The sequence below is a fragment of the Melanerpes formicivorus genome, unplaced genomic scaffold (genome assembly GCF_026170545.1).
Source record: "Melanerpes formicivorus ecotype bairdi unplaced genomic scaffold, bMelFor1.0.p_v2 SCAF_16, whole genome shotgun sequence".
NCBI lineage: Eukaryota > Metazoa > Chordata > Aves > Piciformes > Picidae > Melanerpes > Melanerpes formicivorus.
Genome location: NW_027142368.1, coordinates 17,818,790 through 17,844,737, shown reverse-complemented (window position 1 = coordinate 17,844,737; position 25,948 = coordinate 17,818,790). Strand labels below are relative to the sequence as shown.

The following is a 25,948-nucleotide window of genomic DNA, read 5'->3' as shown; positions in this document are numbered from 1 at the left end:
GCTTCACGTGGCTGTGATGTAGGAGGCTCTGTGGAGCATTCTGAATGCACACTCCTGTCTGCTGACACAGCAGGGGACAGAAGTCTCCAAGGGCCTGTCTACCTCTAGCAATACTTCAGATAGTTGGAGGTGGTTTAATGAGGCATTTTATTTCCCTCTGGAGAAATATCAAGTCAAGAAAAGAGGCCTTTTTTTTTTCTCACATGGGAAGCCCTGTGCCAGCAAATCTGCTTCACACAAATCAGGATTCTGGCACGTTGGAGATGTGACCCTTTTTGTGCTTCCAAAACAAGGAGCCCAGACCCACAGGCAGCAAAATGTGCTCATCTCTTACCCACATGTTCCTCAGCATCCATCAAAGCCCCCTTTTGTGCAAAGCTGTGCACTGTGCAGCTTACAGCCCCAAGGTATTGCCAGCCCCTCCTGGTGCTCCCCTTGCCCTAGGTTCATGGGATCATGGAATGCTTTGAGTTGGGAGGGACCTTAAAGCTCATCCAGTTCCAACCCCCTGCCACGGGGAGGGACACCTCCCACCAGCCCAGGTAGCTCAAGGCCTCATCCAACCTGGCCTTGAACACTTCCAAGGAGGTGACATCCACAACCTCCCTGGGCAACCTGTGCCAGAGTCTCACCACCTTCGCCGTCAAGAATTTCTTCCTCATCTCCAGTCTCAATCTCCCCTCTTACAGCTCAAAGCCATCACCCCTCATCCTGTCACTACAAGCCCTTGTAAAAAGTCCCTCCCCAGCTCTACTGTAGCCCCCTTCAAGCACTTTAATGTTGCTCTAAGATCTCCCCAGAGCCTTCTCTTCTCCGGGCTGGGGTTTACTTTAAAGATTCCACAAGCTCTTCTTATTCTCCTCTGTAGTCTCTCTAAAGGCTGTGTCTAGCTTGCTGCTCTTGCCTGGTGAGGAGAGAATCAAAGGCTATGTGGGCAGCATGGGTCACACACTACACACAGCACCCTCTCCACCAGCAGAAGGCCTCAGAAGTGCCTGCAGATCATCACTGACAGCACATGTGACAACCTCCCATTTCTGGGATGGACACAGGATGTACAGATTTGGGGTAGCACCGTGCCAGGGATTTCCTGAACACTTAACCCCTTCCAGGAAAGTGATATCAAATCTTTACTTATTACCAGGGGTTGAGAGATGGTGTTTGCCCCACTCAGGGCCTTACCATGGCCAGCTCTCCTTCCCTGTGCTCCACACACATGGGCATATCAGGGTTTGGCTTTGGTGGCCTTGAGACCATTCCAAGTCTGTTTGTCTGGCCTGGACTTGGGCTCCCTGCTCTGGAAACCAGGAGTTAGGCTCTAAACTCCTCATGTCTTTATGTCACTGTTTAACTTTAAGAGACTTTAAGAAGTTCCTGTGTTCTGGGCACAAACTAGGATGCAACAAGTTCCACCTGAAGATGAGCAGAAACTTGTTTGTTGTGAGGCTGCTGGAGGCCTGGAGCAGGCTGCCCAGAGAGGTTGTGGTCTCCTCTGGAGAGCTTCCAACCCCTCCTGGCCCTTGTGCTGCTGGGCAAACTGCTGTGGGTGCCCTGCTGGAGCAGAAGGGTTGGACTGGATGATGTCTAGAGGCTCCTTCCAACCCCACCCTGCTGGGATTCTGTGGCTCTGTGAGACACTTGGGTATCACGTATTTTGCAGAATCATGCTTGAAATATGGGTCTCGTGCTGTGCAGGAGCCTGGGCAAGGGGATGGCTGGTCTGGAAGTGGTGAATCTCACAGAAATATTTGGCCAAGTCCTGGCAGGACCACACCATGCAGGCTGTTGGCAAGATCCTCAGTTCCATGACAAGTGGATTTTCAAGCCTTTAGGAAGCTAAAGAAGGTACTGTAGCAGAGCCAGTTAGTCAGGGCATGTTGACATATCCCAAGGTCTTCCTCAGGCTGAGAATTTACATCCCAAATGCTCATATGAAGACTATGAGTTATTCTGGGATGTCTCTGGATGCTGGGAGGGAACTTACTCGCTGTCAGTCACCCTGGGAAATGGTGTGAACATATGGGGTGCTTCAGAGCCAACATGGCAATGCTCTCAGCACAAGGCACCACTGAAAATGGAACAATAGATCCACAATGAGGTTGTCTCTGCCAAGACAACACTGATTTTGGTCTCTATGGGCCTCCTACCCCTTCAAACCCACAGCAAATCAATCACATCCCTGATCTGTTTCAATTTGCAATGTACTGGTGCCCAGAAAAAGAACTGCCATGTACCTGGGACCTTCTAGCCCCTGAAATTGTGTCAACAGCCACTCAAAGGTTTTCAGCACTGCAGGAACTTCACAGTCACCCTGAAAAGCAGGGGAGGATGCTGCATGGTCCTCTCTGTCCTGTGCTGTGTGTGGGTGAAGCTCCAGCATGCACCCTGAGGATGTGGGATGGACAGAAAGCTTTTTTCTGCCTGCATTAAGCCCTCTGGAAGGGGCAGGAAGTGGGGAGCTGCACGCACCTGCACTAGCTGACTCAGCGCCAGCCCCACCACGGACCCAAGCTCTGATTTAAGAAGCAATTCAATGGCTGATACCACAGGAGGTTTATGAAGCAGAAGAGGCCAGCACTGCTGCGGCTGGAAGTGGTTCCAGGATGGGAGGGAGGTGTCTGGCATGCTGTGGATGGAGCAACAAATACCTTGCTGGGGCTCAAACATAGCTGCCTGTAGATCTGTGAGATGCTGAAAACCAGCAGCTGCTGTAAACCAAAGCAGCTGTGCAGTCATCTCCAGCCTTGCCTGGTCTCTGGAGATAACAAGGGCTCAGCTTAGCCACCAAACTCCTAACAAGGGTGGGTTAGCACTCTCCATAACATTGTGATGGTCACCAGTGCAAGCAGTCAGCTTGGCCTGTGGTGTTCCTGCGGCTCAGAGTAGCATTTCCTGCAGCAAGAGAGGCAGGGGCACAAACTTGAACATAAGAAGTTCTATCTAACATGAAGAGGGACTTCTTTAGTTTAAGGGTGATGGGGCCCTGGAGCAGGCTGCACAGAGAGGTGGTGGAGTCTCCTTCTCTGGAGACATCCAAACCCCACCTGGACATGTTCCTGTGTGACCTTCTCTAGGTGACCCTGCCTTGGCAGGAGGGTTGAAGTCGATGATCCCCACCAGGAGTCTCTTCCAACCCCTTCCATTCTATGATTCTGTGTGATTCTGTCCATATCCAAAGAGATGGACCCAGGCCACTCTGTCTCCAGCCTGATGAGTCACTCATCATGGTTTGCCAAGCACTGGAGAAGGAAACATTCCTCTGGATGAAGCTCAGACTGGAAGAATTGTCTCACTGGCATCACTTCTGTTCCTAAAACAGTTTGGGAGCCCTTTGCTCACGCTCAGGCTTCTTTCTGTAAAGGGATGAAATTTTGGGATCAGCCTCCTCTAGAATGGCACTGAGATCTGCTTCACCAGTCTCAGGCTGGCCAAGCACACAAAAGCCACAGAGTGGCAATGTCCTAGATGGCAACAGGCACTGGGGACAGCATCAGCTTCTTGGTGATGCACACTGATGGGCACAGGCAGATCCTCTACTGCTGCAGTGCAGGGGAAGAGCCAAGAACATTTTGGAGAAAGTGACTCCTGGCTTCAGGAATTTGGCCACCAGAGCTGCTGCCTCCCACCCACTGCAGGTGGCTGCAAGCCCAGGCAGCAGGCCCAAGCATGGGTCTAGGAGGAGATCCTGCTCCATGCCAGCCTCCTCCTTGGATGTGGATGATGCAGCATGAAGGCAGAAAGCAGTGGTCTATGGATATAGGATGTCAGGGGGACTGCAGGACTTGCTGCTCCTCTCCTCAGCTGGCACTGGCAGCTTGCAAAGCCACACACATAGAGCAGAGTGGAGAAGCAGCCACAGATGGAGCACTGGGTCCAGTTCTGGGCTCCCCACTTCACAAGAGACTGAGAACTAACAGAGAGAGTCCAGTGGAGGCTACAAAGATGTTGAGGGGTCTGGAGCATCTCTGTGAGAAGGAAAGGCTGAGAGACCTGGGGCTGTTGAGCCTGGAAAAGAGCAGCCCTGGAGGGGATCTGAGCAAGGCTCAGCAAGAGCTACAGTGCTCACCTTCCTAAAGGTCAACAGGATGTGGTCAGACTCGTCAGTGGTGCCCAGCAACAGGACAAGAGGCAATGAGCACAAACTGAACCTCAGTAGGTTCCACCTGACCATAAGGAGAAACTTGTTTGGTGTGAGGGTGCTGGAGGCCTCGAGCAGGCTGCCCAGAGAGGCTGTGGAGTGTCCTCTGGAGAGATTCCAAACCCACCTGGACATTGTGATCCTGGGCAGCTTGCTATGGGTGATCCAAGTTTAGCAGTGGGGTTGGACTGGATGATCTGCAGAGGTTACTTCCAACTTCACCATGCTGGGATTTGGGGATTCTGTGGAGACAATGGGTAGAATGTGACAGGAGATGTTTGCCTTGCCTCTCCCAGAGCTGTGCTTTCTGACATTTTCTACATGTGAACAGCTCAGCATTTCACTAGCAGAGGTTTCAAACCCTGCTTGGGGAGCTCAAGCCCTGAGCCAGCAGGCTCTTGGAGCCTGTTCTTGAAATAAGGAATAGATGATGGATCCCTGAAGCTTCTCAGGATCAGCAGCAGAAAATTGTTGTCTCAGAGGGTTATTTTTTTCAGCATAGCAGCTTCCTGAACCTGCCTCAGCCACGTCTTACATTACCCCCAGTGCATCTCTGTCCCATTTACCTGTTCAGCATCTTACAGTGGGGTGGGGAGACTCTGGCACAGGTTGCCCAGGGAGGCTGTGGCTGCCCTCTCCCTGGAGGTGTTCAAGGCCAGGCTGGATGAGGCCTTGAGCAACCTGGGCTGGTGGGAGGTGTCCCTGCCCATGTCAGGGGGTTGGAACTAAGTGATCTTTAAAGACCATTCTATGATTCTATGATGTATTTTCTCTCTACTTCCTCCCTCTCCCCCTTCTTGTGCTCATGTTCCCCCCACCTCTGTTCCACATATATCCATTCCTGCCTTTTCAACATTCCTGACCCTACACCTCTTCTTTTTTTTTCCCCCCTCTCTTTGCTTCTACTTTTTTTCCTCACCTTTCTCTCTCTCTCCTTCTTGTTCACCCCCATCCACCTTTGTGTTGCAAGGACACCAAGGACCAGCTAGACCCATCTGATACTGGCAGGTCTCAGATGGGGGTTGCCATGGCAAAGACCTAGCTCCTGTGCTGATGAAAAGTGAAAAAAAAGCCAAGGTGACATAGGAGCAACTGCTGCAGCCCTGGCTGGGTAGCAACAGCCCTGAGAGTGATGTGAGCAGCCCAGGTACTGCCTCCCACAGCACGTCACAGCTCAGAGGGAGTAGGAGCCCTGCTGCTGTCCCTCCATAATGGCAATCAAATATATTAATCCATGTTGAATAGTTTGCAGGGGAGAGAGGAAAGCTGCCAGGCTGGATGAGTGGAGGAGTGGGCTCACCCCCGCTTCACAGACAAGGATCTGAGACAGACTAGAAGCTGCAAGATGTGGCTGTCTGTCAGCAGCAGGAGGATGTTTGCAGCTCAGCCTGTTCCCACCACCTTGGCAGCTCGCAGGGCTTTCTGTTGTCATCACTGAGGTAAGGGTTGTTATTTAGCCTCAGGAGGCATGGAAAGGAAAAGGCCCCCACATCCTTGGTACCATGTTAATGTCAGCCAATCTTCTCAGCAGATACCAGGTTTCAGTCTTTCCTGCTGGGCCACACAAACATGCTGCTCTGTAGCTGCTCCTCTCACGTACCTGATCCTACCACAGAAGGGACTTTTCTGTGGCTGAGACTGAGAAAAGCAGGCTGGACACCTGGTCAGAAGGGGTCATCACAGAAAATCTTTGGTTGGAAGAGATGTTCAGGATCATCTAATCCAACCTTTGACCCAGCACTCCAAAGTCACCACTAAACCATGTCCCTAAGCACCAGCTCCACACACTGTTTAAACACTTCCAGGGATGGTGACTCCACCACTGCCCTGGGCAGAACATTCCAATGCTTGATAATCCTCTCAGTGAAGATACACCGGCATCCTCTGGGTCTGAGCAGCACCCTGTGACCCAACCCAGCAGGGATCATCATCTGGGACATGGCATCAGCCTTTGGTTGGAGAGAGTCACCCACCCTGGCATTAGGAAAAGCTTTTTGTTCTTTGAACTGCCTTGGGCATTAATTCATTAAGACAGGAAGGGCTTACTCTAAGCAGTCAGGGGATTAGTAGGAGTTGGAGGATACTCTGTGCTCTAATACTCTCCCTTTTTGCTTTGGCTTTTCCGTAGCATGTGAAGAAGAAAGGATGCAGCCCTCTAGAGGAAGAAGGGCACTGCCACAGTGAGTGCCAGGGACATGGCCATGAGAAGGAAGGAGGTGGTGGCTATTGCCATGGCTACCCACAGGATGATGGCAAGGGAGAAGTTCACCACCACTTGACAGCCATACACACAGTCAGAGAAAGGCCTAGGCCCTTCCTAGCACGAGGAATGTCACGGTTCTTGGCACGGGAGAGGTTGTAGAAGGAACCGCCACTTTGAGTCTTCCACAGGCTTAGTGGGGAGCTCTCCCCAGGGCACAAGGAGATGGAACTTGGTGTGATTTCATGGTATCAATAGACAATGTTAGCAGGATTCTGCAGGGGGGAACCGTGTCTGACCTTGTGTTCTTCACACTTTCAACTTGTTTCAAAACTACCATCTGCTCCAACAAATTGCTACTTCTTTAATGCTGCTAAATGCAGAAGGTGAACCCAGACTCTTCAAAATGCTGTCCTGTGTGACTGGAAGAACTTCTGGGAGCATTCCCCACTTGGGTCTGAGAAGGAGCACAACTCTGCTGAGGGACCTGCCACCAAAAGGGGCTCATAGAATCATGGAAAAGCCCTTTAAGATCATCCAGTGCAACCATTAACTCAACAATCCAAAGTCCACTGCTGTCCCTCAGCACCACATTTACCATATCCGTGCCCTGTTGGTGCCTGCAGCCCCACCTTGCTGCTCCCCTTCAAGCTACCTTCCCTCAGAAGCTGCTTGATGCTGGGAGTGAGTACAGGGAGAAGGGGGTTGTGGCCAAGAAAGATGCTTTGGTCCAGGTGTGGTGCTGAGGGACATGGTTTAGCACCAGCCTTGGTAGTTAGAGAATGTTGGACTGGATGAGCTTAAAGGTCTTTCGCAACTGAAATGGTCCTGCGATTCCATCCCCCGCCCTGGAGAAGCCACCACCCCCTCGCTCCACCAGGTCCTGCCCCGCACCCTGCCCGCCACCCCCGGAGCCAGGCTGACAGTGGGGGCGGCGGGAGGGGCCGGTCAGGCCCAGCTCGGTGCTCTCCTACCCTCCCATCCCCTCCTCTGCTCTCCTCGGGCCCCGCGGCTATTGGCCGCCCGCACCGGACCCGCCTCCGCGGCCGCGCAGGCGCTGGGCGGAACCGAACCGGGCGCTGCCACCGCGCCGGGAGCCCTGGGCACCACGGACAGAGCCGTGCCGGCGGGTTCAGCACCGCGGACAGCGCTATGGAGGCCGCCCCGGGCTGCCGGACCCCGGAGCAGCCCCGGGCCCCGGGGCCCCGCCGCGGCCGCGCCGCCGCCGCCTCACCCAGGTAGGAGCCGCCAGCGAGGGACTCGGCCCAGGGCAAAGGACAAGGGGCACAAGGGACACCAGGGCCGGGGGTGGGAGGAACGGGGCTTGTCTCCCACTCCTGTGCCCCGGTGGGGCCAGCGCTGTGGTCGGTACCGGCTCTGCGGAGCTGGAGCCGCGGAGGGAGGGGAGGTGCCACACTGCCGCCGCTCTTGGCTGTGTGGGGGTGGTGGTGCCCGGTGCCTGCGGGGATTTCCAGGTGTTGGGCCCCGTTGTGTGCCCACTGCCCACCGAGAGAGCGGGTAGAGCCCCTCGCTGGCCGCCCCTGGCGGTCGGGAGGTCTGTAGTGCCCGGTTGGTGTCCCGGTGCTGCCGCCCGGGGCCAGGCGCAACATGCCAAGCCCACCACCCCTGGAGGGGCTTAGCTGCCCCGGCTTGGCCGCCCTGGCAGGTTTGTGTCGTACAGTATGGTGAGCTCTTCCCTCTGCAGCAAGGGGTAAGCTGATTCTGGCGCAGCTTAGCATGGTTCAGACCATTCTCTTTGCGCCAGTCTATGGGCTCAAGGCAAGCTGGTTTTCACTGCAAAGCTCTTCTCCAACCCCTGCAGCCTCGTCGTCTTCCCCCTGCACCATATGTTGCTTTACCTGATGTCTCAAACCAGGTTGGCAGTCACAGTCATTGTCATTTTCTGGAAAGATCACCAAGCCTGTAGTGATGGGCAAGGAGCCATCCCCAAGCACATTGTCTTTTGTTGGACTGGAGGCAACAGATCTGAGCTCTTCTGATTCTGTTTGTCCAGAGCCCACTCTGAGGTCAACAGCACATGAATTTCTTTCTGGAAGCCACAGAGTTCCACTTCTGCCTGGTACAGGACATTCATGCTGAAACATCCCCACCTGCCCAGGGTAACCAACAGGGCAGTTGCTTCTCCTTAGTCAGCTCTGAAGCTCTCAGCCAGAGGTTGGTGTGCTTTGGGCTCTGGGTGCTCACTGAGTGACTCACACAATCCAGCCCTGCTTTCAATCTTGGACACCTGAAGGGGTCAGAGCTGTCACAGAAGCCCCAACAGCTTTGCTTGCCTGAGAGAGCTTTGCTCATTCCAACAGATCTCCTGAAAGAAATGCTGAAGACTGGGACAGTTCAGTTAGAGAGATGAATTCAGCAGGATAGGATAGGATAGGATAGGATAGGATAGGATAGGATAGGATAGGATAGGATAGGATAGGATAGGATAGGATAGGATAGGATAGGATAGGATAGGATAGGATAGGATAGGATAGGATAGGATAGGATAGGATAGACCAGGTTGGAAGAGATCTTCAAGATCATTGCGTCCAACCTATCATCCAACACCACCTAGTCAACTAAACCATGCAACCAGGCACCCTATCTAAACACCTCCAATGATGGTGACTCCACCACCTCCCTGGGCAGCCCATTCCAATGGGCAATCACTCTCTCTGTGCAGAATTTCTTCCTAACATCCAGCCTAAACCTCCCCTGGCACAGCTTGAGACTGTGTCCTCTTGTTCTGGTGCTGGTTGCCTGGGAGAAGAGGCCAACCTCCACCTGGCTACAACCTCCCTTCAGGGAGTTGTAGAGAGCAAGAAGGTCTCCCCTGAGCCTCCTCTTCTCCAGGCTAAGCAATCCCAGCTCCCTCAGCCTCTCCTCACAGGGCTGTGCTCCAAACCCCTCACCAACTTCGTTGCCCTTCTCTGGACTTGTTCCAGCAGCTCAACCTCCTTCCTAAACTGAGGGGCCCAGAATTGGACGCAGTACTCGAGGTGTGGCCTAACCAGTGCAGTGTACAGGGGCAGAATGACCTCTCTGCTCCTGCTGGCCACACTGTTCTTGATGCAGGCCAGGATGCCATTGGCCCTCTTGGCTGCCTGGGCACACTGCAGGCTCATGTTCAGCCTACTATCAACCAGTACCCCCAGGTCCCTCTCTGCCTGGCTGCTCTCAGCCACTCTGACCCCAGCCTGTAGCACTGCATGGGGTTGCTGTGGCCAATGTGCAGAACCCGGCACTTGGATGCGTTAAATCTCATGCCGTTGCACTCTGCCCATCTGTCCAGCCTGGCAAGGTCCCTCTGCAGAGCCTCTCTATCCTCTAACAGATCAACTCCTGCCCCCAGCTTGGTGCCATCTGCAAATTTGCTGATTCAAGGTGTGACCTCACCAGTGCTCAGCAGAGGGAAAGAATCACTTCCCCAGACTTGCTGGCCACACCATTCCTGATCTAAGCCAGGGTGCCAATGGCCTTCTTGGCCACCTGAGCACACTGCTGGCTCATCCTCAGCCAGCACTCAGGTGGGAAGAAGCTCCAGGCACAAGGACACAGTTGGTAGTTAGGATGCAGATTCTTCCCCCTTCTGTCATTTATTTTCACTCCCCCTGGAGATTTTCTGCCCACAGAAGTTGTGGTTTGAGTCAGGCACCAGACAGCTCCATTGCCCTGGTAGGTGTTTCCCATCTTTCATATGCAAAGTGCTGCCTTCCTGATCCTCTCCTTAGTGTGGGGAAGGTGAGACAACATTTCCATTAAAAAAAAAGAAAAATGCTTCCAGAAATGGTCTTGGGGCTGGGGCTGGGAGCAGCAGACCTATAAAGAGGCTTTCCTTCAAAACACTGAATGGTTTTGGCCCATTTCTCCTCTCTTAGGCATGCTCTCCTGCTGCATGGCTCAGAGGGGAGCAAGACCAGAAACAAACCAAGGGAATGGGGTGGCTGAGGAAATGGAAGGTGACAGCTTCCCTGCCCCACAAAATGTCTGCCCCAGCTCACCTCCCTGTGCTGGTAGTGAAGCCATCCCGAGGACAAGGAGACAAAGCAGCATGTGCCCAGCAAATCCTCCTCCTGGGGCTTTGAAGCTCAGGCTGATGGGAAGGTGGGCAGCAGCTAAAGCCATGGCCCATGACACCTTTGGTGGGCAGTGTCTGAGTGTCACAGAGGAATGCTGGTCTCTGAGGGATGCCTGGAATGGGTTGAGACCCCATCCCTGGAGACATTCAATGTCAAACATGCTGGGGCCCTCAGCAGACTGATGTCCCAGCTGCCTGTGAGCAGGTTGGACAAGATGACCTTTGAGAGTCCCTTCCAAACCACACATTCTGTGATTCTGTGGGAGGGAGACAGCCCGCATCAGGAGACTGGAATCACAACCCCCTCAGCTCCTATCTCTGCAGGGCCTCCTCCTGCTCCCTGTCCCAGCTGAGGTGGAACAGCAGAACGCAGTCTCCTTAGAGGTCCTGACCTTATCCTGCCTGTTTTCCTGTGTTCCCCCACATGAGGTAGGCTGCCCATGCCTTGGTACTCCTTTCAAAAAACCTCCCACTGTCACTCCAGGTAGATCCATAAATTGGGGTTTCCCACTGGCTAGATAGCTCAGAGGAAGAGATTAGGAATCAAAGAGCATGAGGAACACATCTCATTGCCATGGGTACCAGAAGCAGCCTGTCCCTGGTCCTGCACCTCCTTGTTCTCTTTTCCCAGCAGGTTTTTGGTTGCATCCAGCTCTTGAGAAAGAGAATGGAGGCTGTCGGGCTGCCTCCATAGCCTTTTCCATGGCTCAGACACCATTGATGCCCAGTCGGTCCCAAAGGTGTCAAATATGTTGACAGGTCTTCAGCAACCCCAACTTTGGGTGGCAGTGGCCTCCCTGTAGCACAGGAAGCTTCCACCAGTGGCTGTGCAGAGGTGTTCAAAACCTTGGATAGATGTGATGGCAAAAATGCCTGGTTAGGTGAGACAATGAGAGAAAAGCTGAGCAGGAAGCTGAGGAAAGGCTGAGAGCTGGTGCTTCAGCAAAACCAGTAAAGCAGCAGCCTGGGCTCCCCTGTGCAATATCAAACAAAGCGATGCCTGTGCACAGACACAGCGGGGGTCAGTCTCTTCTCACAGACACGGGTTTCCTAAGGAACATGTGACAGGACAAGAGGAAACAGCCTCAAGTCACACCAGGGGAGGTTTAGGTTGGGCAAGAGGACCGCTTTCTTCCCTCTGAAGGTTGTCAAGGCCTGTGACAGGCTGCCCAGGGCAGTGGTAGAGTCCCTGTTCCTGGAGTTTTCAAAGCTGTGGAGATGTGGTGCTGAGGGCCATGGTTTGGTGGTGCCCTGGCAGTGCTGGGTTAAGGGTTGGACTCAATGATCTTGGAGATCTTTTCCAGCCTTCATGATTTTATGATCTGGTGTTATGTGGGAGGTCTGTGAGAGTCTCCAATTGGCAGCACACCATCCCCCTGTGCAGCTCTTCTCCTGCCCTGCTGGGTCACCACACCAGACCTTTCTCTTCTCTCACAGAGACAAACGCAATGCAGGACCCTGCCAGATCTGCCTCGCCATGCCAGAGATCGGGAACACTGAGCCCAGCTACAGTGGCACTTCCTGGGAAAGGATATGCCCAGTGCATCACTGCCCCATTCCTGCATCCCCCAGGTTGGGGGAAGACCACCTGCCCTCCTCCAGCCACACACTTGGGCCAGTCTCCACCCAGTCCAATGGCCGGGTGCCGTCCAGCTCCCAGGACTTGCAGCAGCACCACCCCTATTACCCCTGCAACCAGCAGGAGCCCCAGGGCAGCTTTGGCCTGCCCCTGCTCCCAGGCCATGGCGAGAGGCCCATCCTCTGTTCCCACCTCTCCAGCAGTGATCCCACACCAGTGTCCCACCAAGACGCCTCAGAGGCCCCCTGGAAACAGTGGTCCCCGGGACAGCGGCGGCCGGTGCAGCACCACATTGTGACTGTCAGGTAAGAGGCACGTGAAGAGAGGCTCAGGGGCTCTCCAGAAGCATCTCCAGAACTTTGTGGTGGGGATCAGAAGGGCCTGAGTGGGGAGGCATGAAACATGGGTTATATAGAATCATAGAAAGGTTTGGGTTGGAAGGGACCTTAAAGCTTATCCAGTTCCAACCCCCTGCCGTGGGCAGGGACACCTCCCACCAGCCCGAGTTGCTCAAGGCTTTATCCACCTCCAGGCAGGAGGCAGCCACAGCCTCCCTGGGCAACCTGTTCCAGTGTCTCACCACCCTCACTGTAAAGAATTTCTTCCTCATCTCAAGTCTCAATCTCCCAGCTCAAAGCCATTGTCCCTCATCCTGGCACTCCCAGCCCTTGTCCAAAGACCCTCCCCAGCTCTCCTGCAGCCACTGCAGGTACTGGAAAGCTGCTCTAAGGTCTCCCTGGAGCCTTCTTCTCTCTAGGCTGAACATCCCCAACTCTGTCAGCCTGTCCCCATAGAGGAGATGCTGCAGCCCTGTGTACAGGGTGGGTGTCCCAACAGCCAGAGCTACAATCTCTGCCCCTTCCAGCCAGAACCATCCCTCCTTTTGGAGTCTACTTTCAGTACTCAAACAGCCATGCCTGTGCTACCAGAGCACATGATGGCACCTTTCCCCAGTGGTGCAGGGTTATGCACAGAAGTCCTTTCTGGTCCCATTTTCTGGCCACTGACAGAGGATTTAATTTGCTTGTGCTTGCAGTTCAGAGCAATTGCAGCCAGAAGAGTGGAGCTTGGGTCTTGTTTAGTTCCCACCCTACCAACAAAGTTGCCAGCTACAATCTCCCTACAGGCTCTTTCAGCAGGAAATGCAGCTGGATTCAAATCATGCCAGAACCTCCTGGAATGAGGTGGGGGTTGGTCTCTTCTCCCTAGTATCAGGTGACAGAAGAGGAAATGGCCTGAAACTCTGCCAGGGGAGGCTTAGGTTGGAGATGAGAAGCAATGTCTTTCCTGCAAGAGTGGTCAGGGGTTGGAACAGGCTGTGCAGGGAGGTGGTGGAGTCCCCATGCCTGGAGGTGTTCAAGAAACCTGTGGATATGGCACTTTGGGACTTAGTGGCCATGGTGATGTTGGGTTGACAGCTGGACTCGATGACCTTAGAGGTCTTTTCCAACCCATCAGTTCTATGAGTCTATATTTGCAGAAGGTGCAGTGCTAGCAGACAAGGAAGTGATAACTTCATCATCTGGAATGGGGCTTTAAATCCCAACAAACCTGCTTGAGAAGCTATTGGGAGAGAATTGCAGAGGATGGGCAGTGTGCTGCCAGAAAGACCCCTCTCTTCATAATCCCTAAGGATTTTTCCAACCTTCCTGGCAGGGTCACCTAGAGAGGGTCACACAGGAGCACATCCAGGCAGGTCCGGAATCTCTCCAGGGATTGAGACTCCACCACCCCTCTTGGGCAGCCTGCTCCAGAGCTCCAGCACTCTTCAATTAAAGAAGTTCCTCCTCCTGTTCAGATGAACTTCTGATGTTCCAGTCTGTGCTCATTGCCCCCTGTGTTGTCCCTGGGCACCACTGAACAAAGCCTGCTCCCATCTTCCTGACTCCCACCCTTGAAGTATTGATCAGCATTGATGAGATCCCCCTCAGGCTGCTCTTTTCCTGCCTAGAAACCCTAATTCTCTCAGTCTTTCTTCCTCAGATGTTTCAGTGTCCCCTCAGCATCTTTGTAGCCCTTTGCTGTACCCTCTCCAGCAAGTCTCTGCCCTTCTTGAACCAGCAAGCTCAGAACTGGGATTTCCTTAGAGCAGGAAAAATGAGGAGTGGGTACCTGTCCTCCTCTGGTTAAATGCCAGCGGGAGAGGAAAAAGCTCTGCTCTCCCTTACATGAATTCATGCAGAACCCCCCATGGCAGGGGGGTTGGAAATGGATGATATTGAAGGTCCCTTCCAACCCAACCCATTCTGTGATTCTATGAACTTGCTTATGGGCCTGGTTGGAAAACAACAATTAAACACTTTTTTTTTTGTTGTTGTTGTTTTTCTTGTCTGCAGACATGACAAAGCCTTCAGGATGCCAAAAAGGTATATTCATTATCAAAACCTCCTGTCCCTCTGGCCTGTCACTGTTCTCCTACCATATGTCTCCTAGGAGTAAGATCCCAACACCAGCCTGCCTTAGAGCCCCGGGGTTCTGCCTGGAACTGCTTGGCAAGAAGCCACCTTTGCCTCTTTCCAGTGCCCTGCCCCAGGTTCAGAGGGTTGAAATTATGAACAGGTTTGCTTTATTAAGTGACAGACACAGGCAGCTACAGGCTTAGATCACACGGGGGGGGGGAGGGGGGGGAGGAAGAAGCTATTTTAAAATGTAATCTTTTAAGTTTAATATTTAAAGCTTCATTCTGCCCTAGGATGCAAGAGCCTGGGCTTTATTACTTCTGATTGAAAAGGCAGGAAAATGTAGGGAGGCCAAATGTAATTACCCGAGTTAATCAGCATGGCCTACAAGCATCCACTGGGAGGTGTAGCATCTTCATTAACAGCTGTACCACAGCCTCCCAGCTCTCCAGTAACTGCTCAAACCAGAAAGCCCTAACTCTGCCCTTCCTTTGCTTTGGCAGCAGAAGAGCCTTAACAGCTGCATTTTCTCTTCTCCTGTTGGTTCCAGTTACTCTCAATTGGTCGCAGAGTGGCCTGTGGCTGTGCTGGTGTTGTGCTCAGTGACAGCTGTGGTTTGCACCATGGCTGGTCTGCTTGTTGGCAATCTGCCTGACTTCTCAGAACCCTTAATGGTAAGTCCCTGTGCTTGACACATCAACGAGAAGATGAAGAAACTCTGCAGCAAACCAAGGATACATTTTTTTCCTGCCATATAAAATGAGCATTTACTTCCTCCCTTCTTTGAAGACAGAGGCAGCGAGGTAGGGCAGTAAATCAAGCACCTGAAAGGCAGCAGAAAAAATGTCCCTGTGTATCAGTAAACTGCTGTCCTTAACTGACATCTTCCCAGTCTGCAACCAAAGCCAAGGTTCCTTCAGGACAGATGTAACATGTCAGAGTAACCCACAGCATTTGCTGTTTCTCTGACACCACAGGAAGAGCACAGCCCAGCTCTCAGCAGTGCTGAGGACTCACACACTAACCCTGCTGTGGAGACACTTCCAGCACAAAGTGGGATTGCTCCTTTTGCTACCACTGCTGGAGGCTGCCCAAAAGGACTCACTAGGCTGGGTGGAGGAGCTGGCTTTGGCTCCTAGAGTCTCTGTGCCCTTGAAATGGAGAGGCTGCCCTGTGCTGAGCACTGCTGCACCAGGTTTGCCATGCAGGATCCCCTATTTTCTAAAGGCATCTCTGTCTCTCATCAACGGAAGGACCCTAAGAACATAAATATAGACCAAAGTTTGTCCAGGAACAGGAAAATTGCTCTCCTTTTGTAAATGTCTATTTCACTTAAAGAGGAGGAGAAGAGTCTTATGATCTCAGGGAGAGAGAACCAGAGTCATCCTTGCCCCAAAAAGGAAAGAAAAGGAAAGAAAAGGAGAAATGTTTGAATTCTGTGAGCTTTGGGAGGGAACATCTCCAGGGAAAATACAATTTGTGCATCTCTCCAAGATGCTGTAATAAATTCAGCTTCTGTGTCTAGAATGAAGGTGAAGGGAAGCTAAGCTGAACTAAACTGCAAGCTGCTGACAAAGCTCTTTTGCCTGGCTGCAGGGTTTTGAGCCCCGGGACACTGATATTGGCAGAAAGCTGGTTGTCTGGAGGAACATGGAGAGCCACACTGGCTACAAGAAGACTCTTTCCCTTTCTCCCTATGCTGAGGAGAAAAGGTATTTTAGTTTGATTTGAGCAGATTGAGGAAGATGTTAGCTGTTACAGATTTGATGTTTCAAAGTCTCTGTGTGAATTACAACACACATGGAGCCAAGGCACCAGAGAGTTTAAAGTCTGTATGACTGTGATGGACTTATTACCAGGGGTTGAGAGATGGTGTTTGCCCCACTCAGGGCCTTACCATGGCCAGCTCTCCTTCCCTGTGCTCCACACACATGGGCATATCAGGGTTTGGCTTTGGTGGCCTTGAGACCATTCCAAGTCTGTTTGTCTGGCCTGGACTTGGGCTCCCTGCTCTGGAAACCAGGAGTTAGGCTCTAAACTCCTCATGTCTTTATGTCACTGTTTAACTTTAAGAGACTTTAAGAAGTTCCTGTGTTCTGGGCACAAACTAGGATGCAACAAGTTCCACCTGAAGATGAGCAGAAACTTGTTTGTTGTGAGGCTGCTGGAGGCCTGGAGCAGGCTGCCCAGAGAGGTTGTGGTCTCCTCTGGAGAGCTTCCAACCCCTCCTGGCCCTTGTGCTGCTGGGCAAACTGCTGGGGTCTGGGGATTCTGTGGCTGCAGAAGCTACTCAGCCCATCTGCACAAGGGGATGCAGCTTCTCATCCTTATGAAGATCCCTGTAAAGGGGCACAATCAACCCAATGTTACAAAGCTCACACCCAGGCAAAGCTCCCTCAAGAATCTTCATGGTCCCATTGTGTTATGTGTAGCATCAGTGACTGTGTGTCATAGCCACATGACTTCAGGTTACACAATTCATCTGATCTCTTGCTAGCTATGATGAGACTGGCATCAGCAGAGAACAGAAGGCTGCTCAAGGAGAACAAGAAGTGAGGACACGAAGAATGGTGGAACAGACCTATGGAGCAGATGGTTTCTTTTGTGGTCCCCCAAGTGAGTGAAACCTGGATGGGGTGGGGAGTGTCACACGCCCAGAATTCCACAGCACACAGAACTGCCAGTATTCAGGGAAACCTATCACCCAACACCATCTGATCAACTAAACCATGGCACCAACTGCTTCATCCAGGCTCTTCTTAAGCACTTCCAGGGACAGGGACTCCACCACCTCCCTGGGCAGCACATTCCAATGGCCAATCTTTCTTGCTGGGAAGAACCTCTTCCTAACATCCAGGCTAAACCTCCCCTGGCACAACATGAGACTGTGTCCTCTTGTTCTGGTGCTGGGTGCCTGGGAGAAGAGACCAACCCCCACCTGGCTACAACCTCCCTTCAGGGAGTCGTAGAAAGCAAGAAGGTCTCCCCTGAGTCTCCTCTTCTCCAGGCTAAGCAACCCCAGCTCCCTCAGCCTCTCCTCACAGGGCTGTGCCCCAGACCACTCCCCAGCTTTGTTGCCCTTCTCTGGACACATTCTATGATTCTACAAATTTTTCTCCCCTTAAGAAATGTGACTTAAAAGCAGTGGTACCAGGACTAAAGTGTTCACCATTTACCCACATCAACAGGGAATACTCTAAAACAGGTGTACACCTCACTCCCCCGCTGCTCTTAATCCCTACCTGATCCCATTCCCTTGACATTCCCACTCCCTCACTGCTCCAGTTCCCTCTGTTCCCTCTCCTTCCCTGTTGTTGTTGGCACAAATGCTGCTGAGAGCTCCTTGGGAGTTCCTGGCTGGATGCAAGCCCCTCACTTTCCCTTGGGGTGCAGAAACAGATGCCAGCGCTCACTGAGCACACACTGGCACCACAGGGACAGGGTTTTGAAAGCCTCCCAAGGCTACTGACACATGGTGAGAAGCAGAGATCAAGGCACACAGGCAGATGCTACCTGGCACTCCCGTCTTCCTTCAGGGAGTCCTCCAGAGCACTCAGATGAGCGCTGCCGTCTGCACAGAGCCTGCTGCAAACAGCCTGGTTGGTCTTTAGCACCTAATCCTCTCTGAGTTTTTGTTGTAGGTTTTTTCATTTCTTTCTCTTCTCCATTTCAGAAAAGAGCTACTCCCAGCTGGTGTTTATGTCCACAACTGCTGGCAGCTTATGGAACTTGCAAGCTATTCAGTCCATGTGTCAAATGGAACAAGACAAGGTTAGTAATATCAGAAGGAACATACATCCATGCTGTCTCTCCCCTGACTGCCCAATGGCTTGAGTTGGAAGGGGCCTCAAAGATCATGCAGTTCCAACCCCCTGCCATGTGGAGGGACACCTCCCTCTAGCAGATGTTGCTAAACTCATCCAGCCTGGCCTTGAACACTTCCAGGGATGAAGTGTCCACAACTTTCCTGGCCAACCTGTTCCAGTGTCTCACCACCCTCATAGTAAAGAGCTTCTTCCTAATGTCCAACCTAAATCTACCCTGTTCTAGTTTCAAGCTATTCTCCTTCATCTTATCCCTAGAAGCCTTTATAGAAAGTCTCTCCCCAGCTCTCCTGCAGCCCCCTTCAGATACTGGAAGGGCTGCTCTAGGGTTTCTCTGGAGCCTTCTCTTCTCCAAGCTGAACAGACTCAACTCCCTCAGCCTGTCCTTGTAGGAGAGGTGCTCCAGCACCCTGATCACCTTCATGGACTCCTCTAGATTTTGTGGCACACCTCTGTAATCTTTAATCTTTGGCTGAAAGGAAGTCAGACAAAAATAACACACACAACAGAACAGCCTAGAGGATTCTAAAGTATTTCACCTCCTTAGCCATACACAGGTGGTTTTACCTGCCACCAAAGTCCAGCTGCAAAGCACCAGATGCCATTAGCATGAATAAATGGACACTGCAAGAGAGCCAAAGGCATCTACCAGAAGGTGGTGAGAATTTTGGGCAGCAGGGCCTAGCTCTGACAATGGAACTGTCACCTTGGGGATGGTGACAGAGGCTCAAGATGAGCCAGCATGTGCACAGGCAGCCAACAGCATCCTGGTCTATATCAGCAAGAGTGTGGCCAGCAGGACCAGGGCAGAGATTGTCCCCCTGGACTGGGCACTGGTAAGGCTACACCTTGAATCCTAGGTTCCATTTTGGGTCCTCACTCCAAGGAGGACATTGAGGAGCTGGAGCAGGTCCAGAGAATGGCAAGAAAGCTGGGGAAGAGTCTGGAGGACAGGGCTGGGAAAGAGCAGCTGAGGGACCTGGGGGTGTTCAGCCTGGAAAAAAGGTTGCTGAGACCGCCTGTCTCTCTGCAACCCCCTGAAAGAAGATCAGAGCCAGGTGGGGGTCAGTCACTTCTCCCAAGGAACAAGTGGTAGAAAAGAGGAAACAACATCAAGTTGCATGAGGGGAGCTTTAGGGTGGGCATGAGAAGAGATTCCTTCTTTGAAAGTGTTCTCAAAGACACTGAAACAGGCTGCCCAGGGGGTTGTTTTAATCCTCATCCCTGGAGGGGTTCAAATGATGCAGAGATGTGGTGCTGAGATGCATGGTTTAACACCAGTCTCGGTAGAGTTAGAGGATGGTTGGACTCAGGAACCAGGGAACTACAGGCCAGTCAGTCTCACCTCTGTGCCTGGAAAGATCATGGAGCAGATCCTCCTGGAGTCACTACTCGCTCAAAAGAATAGTGAAGAGGTGATTGGGTACAGTCAGCATGGCTTTGCCAAGGGCAAATCCTGCCTGACCAACCTGGCTGCCTTCTATGAGCAGGTGACAAAATTAATAGATGAGGGGCGAGCAACTGATGTCATTTACCTGGACCTGAGCAAAGCCTTCGCCACTGTCCCACACCACATCCTGGTCTCCAAACTGGTGACACATGGGTGTGATGGGTGACCACTAGATGGATAAGGAACTGGCTTGATGGCCGCACCCAAAGAGTGGCTGTCAATGGCTCCATGTCCCAGTGGAGGCCAGGGACAAGTGGAGTCCCTCAGGGATCAGTCCTGGGACCTGTCTTATTCAACATCTTTGTGGGTGACACGGACAGTGGCATTGAGTGCACCTTCAGCAAGTTTGCTGATGACACCAAGCTGTGGTGCAGCAGACAGCTGGAGGGAAGGGAGGCCATCCAGAGGGACCTTGACAGGCTGGAGAGGTGGGCACAGGCCAACCTCATGAAGTTCAATAAGAGCAAGTGCAGGGTCCTGCATCTGGGTCAAGGCAATCCCAGGCACAAATCCAGGCTGGGCAGGAACTGGCTGGAAAGCAGCCCTGAGGAGAGAGACTTGGGGGTGCTGGTGGACAAGAAGCTCAACAGGAGCTCTCAGTGTGCACTTGCAGCCCGCAAAGCCAATCAGATCCTGGGCTGCATCAGGAGAAGTGTGGCCAGCAGGTCGAGGGAGGTGATCCTCCCCCTCTACTCAGCCCTGGTGAGACCCCACCTGGAGTACTGCCTCCAGTTCTGGAGCCCCTATTACAAGAAGGATGTGGAGGTGCTGGAAGGTGTCCAGAGAAGGGCCACAAGGATGATCAGAGGGCTGGAGCACCTCTCCTATGAGGATAGACTGAAGGAGTTGGGGCTGTTCAGTCTGCAGAAGAGAAGGCTCCCAGGTGACCTCATTGTGGCCTTCCAGTATCTGAAGGGGGCCTACAGGAAGGCTGGGGAAGGACTTCTCAGGATCTCAGGTAGTGACAGGACTAGGGGGAATGGAATGAAGCTGGAGGTGGGGAGATTCAGGCTAGATGTGAGGAGGAGGTTCTTCACCATGAGAGTGGTGAAGCACTGGAATGGGTTGTCCAGGGAGGTGGTCGAGGCCCCGTCCCTGGAGGTGTTTAAGAGCAGGCTGGATGAGGCTCTGTCCAGCCTGATCTAGTGTGGGGTGTCCCTGCCCATGGCAGGGGGGTTGGAACTAGATGCTCCGTGTGGTCCCTTCCAACCCTGAATGAAACTATGACTCAATCATCTTAAAGGCCTTTTCCAATCAAAACAATTCTATGGGTCTGTGATCCCATGATGCTCCCTCGTCTCTTTTCCAGATCCGCTCCCATGTCCATTTCAGAGACCTCTGCCAGCGCACTGAAGCCAATGAGTGCTGCCCAAGCTGGTCTCTGGGGAACTACATTGCTGTCCTGTACAACAGGTCTTCATGCCTGGAGATAACCCAAGGAGACATCTCCCACACCCTGGCTCTCCTTCGTGCCTGTGCTCCAGACTACCACAAAGGAATCCTCACCCCCTCCTGCATAGGTTCTGAGCCTGGGAGGCAGAAACACACTCAGTGTGCCCAGATCCCAGAGAAGTGTACCCACTTCAATGCCATCTACCAGCTTCTTCACTTCTTGGTCGACAGGGATTTTCTCAGTCCCCAGACAATGGAGTACCAAGTGCCATCTCTCAAGTACAGCATGTTGTTTTTGCCTACCAGGAAAGGTGCATCTATGATGGGCATCTACCTAGACAATCTTCAATCCTGGGATCTGTTTGATAACTACACATCAATCACCGGAATGGACCTGGGCCTTAAACAGAAACTCTTCCAGCACTACCTTCTGCTGGACACCAAGTACCCAGTCCTGGCAATATTAGCTATTTTTCTAGGCATTTCTTTTTATTTACGCTCCGTCTTTATCACCCTGATGGTCCTGCTTGCCTTTGTCAGCTCCTTAACCATCTCCTACTTCTTGTACAAGGTGGCCTTCAGATTCACCTATTTCCCTTTCATAAACCTAACAGCAGTCGTCATTCTCAGCAGCATTTGTGCCAACCACACCTTTGTCTTCTTTGATCTCTGGAACCTCAGCAAGAGCCAGAACCCTTCCGCTGGGCTCTCTCAGTGGGTGAGCCACACCATGCACCACTTTGGGTATCTGACGCTGGCATCGTGCTTCACCACGGGCGCTGCCTTCTACGCCAGCTACATCAGCAACATCACAGCCATCCGCTGCTTTGCTGCCTACATGGGCACCTCGGTGCTGGCCAGTCTGCTGCTCATGGTGACCTGGCTGCCCTCTTCGGCCGTGTTGTATGAGCGCTACATAGCCGCCGCCTGCCTCTACAAGCCAGAGGACTACTGGAACAAGACTGGCCACAAGAGAGCTGCTCTCTCTCTCCATTACATTCTCGGGGGTCTCCAGAACATGCTGTCTGAAACCTCCAAGCTGCTATTTGAAAAGCTTCTGCCCTGTGGGGTCATCAAGTTCCGGTACATCTGGATCTGCTGGTTTGCTGCCTTAGCCATAGGAGGTGCCTACATTTCCTGCTCCAACCCCAAGCTCAAGCTCCCAACTCTGGAAACATCATCTGTTCAGGTGTTTAGGCTGAGCCACCCCTTTGAGAGGTACGACTCCGAGTACTGCCACCAATTCATGTTCCAGAGGCTGGAGCATGGGGAAGGGCAGCGCATGCCTGTCACCATCATCTGGGGCATCCTGCCTGTGGATAATGGGGACCACTTCAATCCAAAAAGCAATGGCACCTTAGTGACAGACGTCACCTTCACAATCCAAACCCCTGATGCCCAGAAGTGGCTCCTCGAATTCTGCCAAAAAGTGAAGACCAAAACTTTCTACTACCCTGACACAGAGCAGAAATCCACTGTGTGCTTCATGGAGGAGTTTCTCAGGTGGATGGGCAGTCGCCAGTGCTCCCAGCAAGACCACAGCTTCAACCTTTGCTGTAACCAGTTCTCTTTCCCTTACGGAAGTGAAGTCTTCCTACACTGCATCAAAATGATGCTCCTGGAACAGGACAGGGAAGGGGCAGGTATGTATGACCTGGGCCTCAGGTTTGACAGGGAGGGAGATCTAGCTGCCTTGGTGCTGCAGTTCCAAACTGTTTACCACTACAGCTTCAACTACAGCAAAGCCAAACAATTCTATGAGGAAATCGACCTCTGGCTAAGGGAGGAAATCAAAACTGCCCCTGTGGGGCTTCAGAATGGATGGTTTACCAGTAAATTAGAGCTATACAACCTCCAGCACAGCCTCAGCACAGAAACTATGGTGGTCATGGGGCTCTCCATAGCCGTTTCCTTCGTGGTGCTGCTGCTCACTACCTGGAATGTTCTCCTGAGTGTCTTCTCTGTTACTGCCATTGCAGGCACTGTCCTGGTAACTGTTGGCCTTTTGGTCCTCTTGGAGTGGCAGCTGAACGCAGTGGAGTCTCTCTTTATTTCAGCTGCAGTTGGTCTTTCTGTTGACTTTACTGTCAACTACTGCATCTCTTACCACCTGTGCCCCCACTCTGACCGCCTGAGCCGAGTGGCCTTTTCCCTGAAGCAGATGAGCTGTGCCACAGCCATGGCAGCTTCTGCTCTCTTCTCCGCAGGGGTCATCATGCTGCCTGCAACGGTCCTGGTGTATCGAAAGCTGGGGATATTCATCATGATGATCAAGTGCATCAGCTGTGGGTTTGCTAGCTTCTTCTTCCAGTCACTCTGCTGCTTCTTTGGCCCAGAGAAGAACTGTGGGCAGATCCTTTGGCCTTGTGCCCACACCATGAAAGACTATTCTGATGAGTCAGGGCTGAATGGAAACTTTGCCTGTGGAGGGAGTGAAAAGCAAAGCCGGTTGCGGAAGGTCCAGGAGTCCAACACTGCCAATGAGCAATATGAGCTCCAGCCCTTGTCCAGAAAACTCAGTGACAGTTTTGACAACAGCACTTCCACAAGCAAGCTGTCCAACCGGCTCTCAGAAGACACACAAGCTGAAGACATCAGAAGCCCCAGAATAGGAATGCAGCCCTCCCTCAAAAGACAAAGGCAAAACCTGCAGGAGACCCTTGGAGAGCAGCAGACTGGCCTCTGCCGGTGTCCTGCCCTGCAAACTTCCTCTCCATATAAGCACAGCAGTTCAGAAGCAGAAATGCACAGGGAGAGACTCTGTGGAGACTGTCACTGTTGGAAGTACTGTCCAAAAGCTTGGGATGTGTCTGGGCTGGACCACATCCAGACAGATGATGTGAAAGAAGAAGGGCAGCTCAATAAGTCCCAGTGTTCTAGTGACACTGCCCAGCAGCAGTCAGATTATACCTCAGACAACAGCCATCTCCCTGCTGCTGACACCTACAAGACTCACAGATGCCTTTGTTCTCTTGGCAGCTCTTTTGACATGCTCAACATCTCCAGCGAGACGTCCATCAGTGATTTTGAGCAAGGCCTAAAGCTTGCTGAGTCAGCCAGCTCTTGTCCTGACGTCTTGGAGCTGTCTGATTCCTACAGCCAGACAGAGAGAGGCTACCTGAACGGGAAGAGAGATACCCTGCGGCTGGACCTGAGGGAGACTGTCTTTGATGTCTCTCCAGCAGCATCACAGCAGAACAGCTCTTCATGGAAGAATCGCTTTGGCCTGGGGAGCGAAGGTCCAGTTGTGCTACCCAACAGCCAGCCAGGCATGCCTGACGTCTGGATCAAACGATCCAGCGCACCGAGTTCTGGCTACAACAGCTGAAGCCTTGCAGACAACACAGCTGTGCTGCTGGGGGAAGGGGAAGCTGAAATCTCTGTACATATGAGTGTTTGTCCGCCCACCTCTCTTAGAGCAGAGATTGGGTTGTAGGTTTCAGCTGTGCAATACCTATCTTTCCACAGAACCTGAGATCTGAGACTAGGGAGAGGATGCGAGGCCAGTCTGGATGGAGTCCAAGCCCTCAGACCTTCCGAGTGTCTGGTGCCATACTCACAGAACACATGGAGAAAGCCTGTTTTGTCATTTCCTGCAAGGTGATGGGATTTTGGTTTTGTGCCAAGTTCACACAGGAGGGAAATAACCTCAACATGTTTCTAACAGAGAAAGAGCTCATGTGAAAAAATACATAACCCAGCCCCCAAACCTGCAGCTACTGGAAATGTAGCTATGAAGGGAGGAGTGTATTGCTAATCACAAAAAGAAAGTCCGTCATTGTCTGCTGAATCGGAAACTCCCTTATGATAGAGTCACAGAACTGTTTAGGGTTGGAAAAGACCTCCAAGTTCATTGAGTCCAACCATCAACCCAACACCACCATGGCTGTTAAACCATGTTCCAAAGTGCTATGTTCATGTTTCTTGGATGCCTCCAGGGATGGTGATCCTACCACCACTCTGGGTGATGCAAAGCCCCGGTTCATACATGTCATCAAAGTCATTCAAATATTATTTAGAAAACCTCCTTGAGCCTTCTGAGTTGCCAAGAGTCTCTTGCCAACCATGCAGGAGGCAGCAGAAACCAGCCCAAACCCATTTTCCGTAGCAATCTGAGTTTGCTCGATCAGCAACAAAAAAAATCTAGTGCTGCCAAAGATACTCAGTGTGAATGTTCCCTTTGAGAAGGCTGTCCTCGTCCCCGCAGTCGCTCACCTCCAGAGCTTGTTCCCACTTGAGGCATTCCCCAAAATCATGTAACTTCTAAACTTTATCTGGTGAATCTTGAATTTCACCTTTCTTTTGTTGGTGGTGGTTTGTTCTTTTTTTCCTCTACCAGGAAAAGAAACACTCCCTTGCCTTTAGCTGTTGAAAAAAGAGAAAACATTCTTGGGAAGAGTTGACATAAAATAAATGCGTCTGAGAAACTTTCCTAAAGCAGGGTGATGCTTCATTTTCACTGGAAACATTGTGGTTCCTTGTCACAGAATTGTGTAACCATAGACCTGTAAAGGTTAGAAGAGACCTTTGAAAGAACCAAGTCCGACCGTTTGCCTAGAGCGCACAACCCAAGCCCTGCTAAGCTACCGCCACTAAATGACACCTTTCAGTACCACGCCCACACAGCTTTCAAACCCCTCCCAGGATGGCAGAAATGCCACCAAACACACTGGTGACCCTACCACCGGCCTCTGCTGAGGGCAGGGGTGCCACACACAGACTCCACTGCTGGAACCTTGAGTCTGGGTGTGCAGTAAGTTGCCCATGAGCCAGAAACGTGCCCTTGTGGCCAAGAAAGCAAACGGTCCCCTGGGGGCATGAAGAATAGAATAGAATAAACCAGGTTGGAAGAGACCTTCAAGATCATCGCGTCCAACCTATCATCCAA

General features: G+C 52.2%; 1 protein-coding gene across 1 annotated transcript; it reads left to right on the top strand.

Annotated features, from left to right (window-relative positions):
• The first annotated feature begins 7,411 nt into the window (after nt 1-7,411).
• On the top strand, nt 7,412-25,478 carry DISP2 (dispatched RND transporter family member 2). The gene is made up of 8 exons (XM_068148528.1): nt 7,412-7,576; nt 11,854-12,300; nt 14,332-14,361; nt 14,945-15,068; nt 15,991-16,106; nt 16,892-17,010; nt 18,068-18,165; nt 20,978-25,478. Exons 1-8 carry the CDS (start codon nt 7,491-7,493, stop codon nt 24,386-24,388), a joined length of 4,431 nt encoding a protein of 1,476 aa, XP_068004629.1. The 5' UTR covers nt 7,412-7,490; the 3' UTR covers nt 24,389-25,478.
• Nucleotides 25,479-25,948: the final 470 nt, after the last annotated feature.

What these genes read in the sequence shown, in the direction of transcription:
- DISP2 (XM_068148528.1), top strand. Translation starts at nt 7,491, where the DNA reads ATGGAGGCCGCCCCGGGCTGCCGGACCCCGGAGCAGCCCCGGGCCCCG. An exon ending in CACCACATTGTGACTGTCAG is followed by an intron (nt 12,301 to 14,331) that starts GTAAGAGGCACG and finishes TCTTGTCTGCAG; the next exon opens with ACATGACAAAGCCTTCAGGA. An exon ending in GTCAAATGGAACAAGACAAG is followed by an intron (nt 18,166 to 20,977) that starts GTTAGTAATATC and finishes TCTCTTTTCCAG; the next exon opens with ATCCGCTCCCATGTCCATTT.